The following is an 825-nucleotide window of genomic DNA, read 5'->3' on the forward strand; positions in this document are numbered from 1 at the left end:
CCTACATCCTTAACTGAGTGTAGTCTTAAAATATTCAAAAAACCTCCACCAAAACCCAGGTGTTTTACAAAATTTGCAACAACAAAAGACGTTCCCTTACCTTCCTTGTCCGTGAGCACTTCCATTCTGCCGCTGAACATGGCCTTAAGCATCGTGTCGTGCCTGGTCAGTACTTGCACCGTGGTGTAATACAAAGAGCCCCCAACGTTGAGGCGCACGTACTTGTTCCCAAGGCTGCCCCCCTTGAAGCTGCAAGCTTTGGGCCTGGGCCCTGCCGCTGGACAGAGGGTGGTGGTTAGACACGTGTCCCCTGACATCTCCTTCTGTAGGTAGATGACAACCCTGCAGAGCGTGGGCTTGGCGGATTCCGCCGTGATTGGTGAAGGGTCACAAGTCACCAGATGAGGACGGCAAGGCAGGAGCGGTCATAACCACTGGACCCTTGAGACAGAAGAGCGCAGGATCAATACAGAAACCCAGGATTTCCATTTACAACAAAAACACGCAGCCTGCATTAAGGAACAGATCCTTTCAGCAGACTCCTAAGGACACACCTACACACATCCTGACAAACCAAGATTTACCTCTTTTTCAGACAACTTACACAGCGACAGATTCAGCGGAGTTACAGCTGCGTTACAGTTAGGGAGGCACCCCCCACTTTTCCAGGGTTCCTGGTATTTTGCTGCAGTCCAAGTTTAAATGCTGGCTGGAATTTGGCTCCTTCTCAACGTCCCAGAAGAATGCAGCTCTTTTTATGCAGAGCTGGAACACAATGGAAGCACTTTCTGCCCTTCCTTCAGCTGGGGTGTGTATCTACATGTG

At 50.2% G+C, this 825-nt stretch overlaps 1 protein-coding gene across 1 annotated transcript in view; it reads right to left on the reverse strand.

Annotated features, from left to right (window-relative positions):
• Positions 1-398, reverse strand: part of TNFAIP1 (tumor necrosis factor, alpha-induced protein 1 (endothelial)) — an 8,875-nt gene extending 8,477 nt beyond the window's left edge. The window contains exon 1 of the mRNA XM_010074958.1: positions 101-398. Coding sequence (XP_010073260.1) covers positions 101-317 — 217 coding nt within the window. The 5' untranslated portion in view covers positions 318-398. The remainder of the gene's footprint in view (positions 1-100) is intronic.
• Positions 399-825: the final 427 nt, after the last annotated feature.

The sequence above is a fragment of the Pterocles gutturalis genome, unplaced genomic scaffold, assembly GCF_000699245.1.
Source record: "Pterocles gutturalis isolate BGI_N339 unplaced genomic scaffold, ASM69924v1 scaffold1412, whole genome shotgun sequence".
Taxonomy (NCBI): domain Eukaryota; kingdom Metazoa; phylum Chordata; class Aves; order Pterocliformes; family Pteroclidae; genus Pterocles; species Pterocles gutturalis.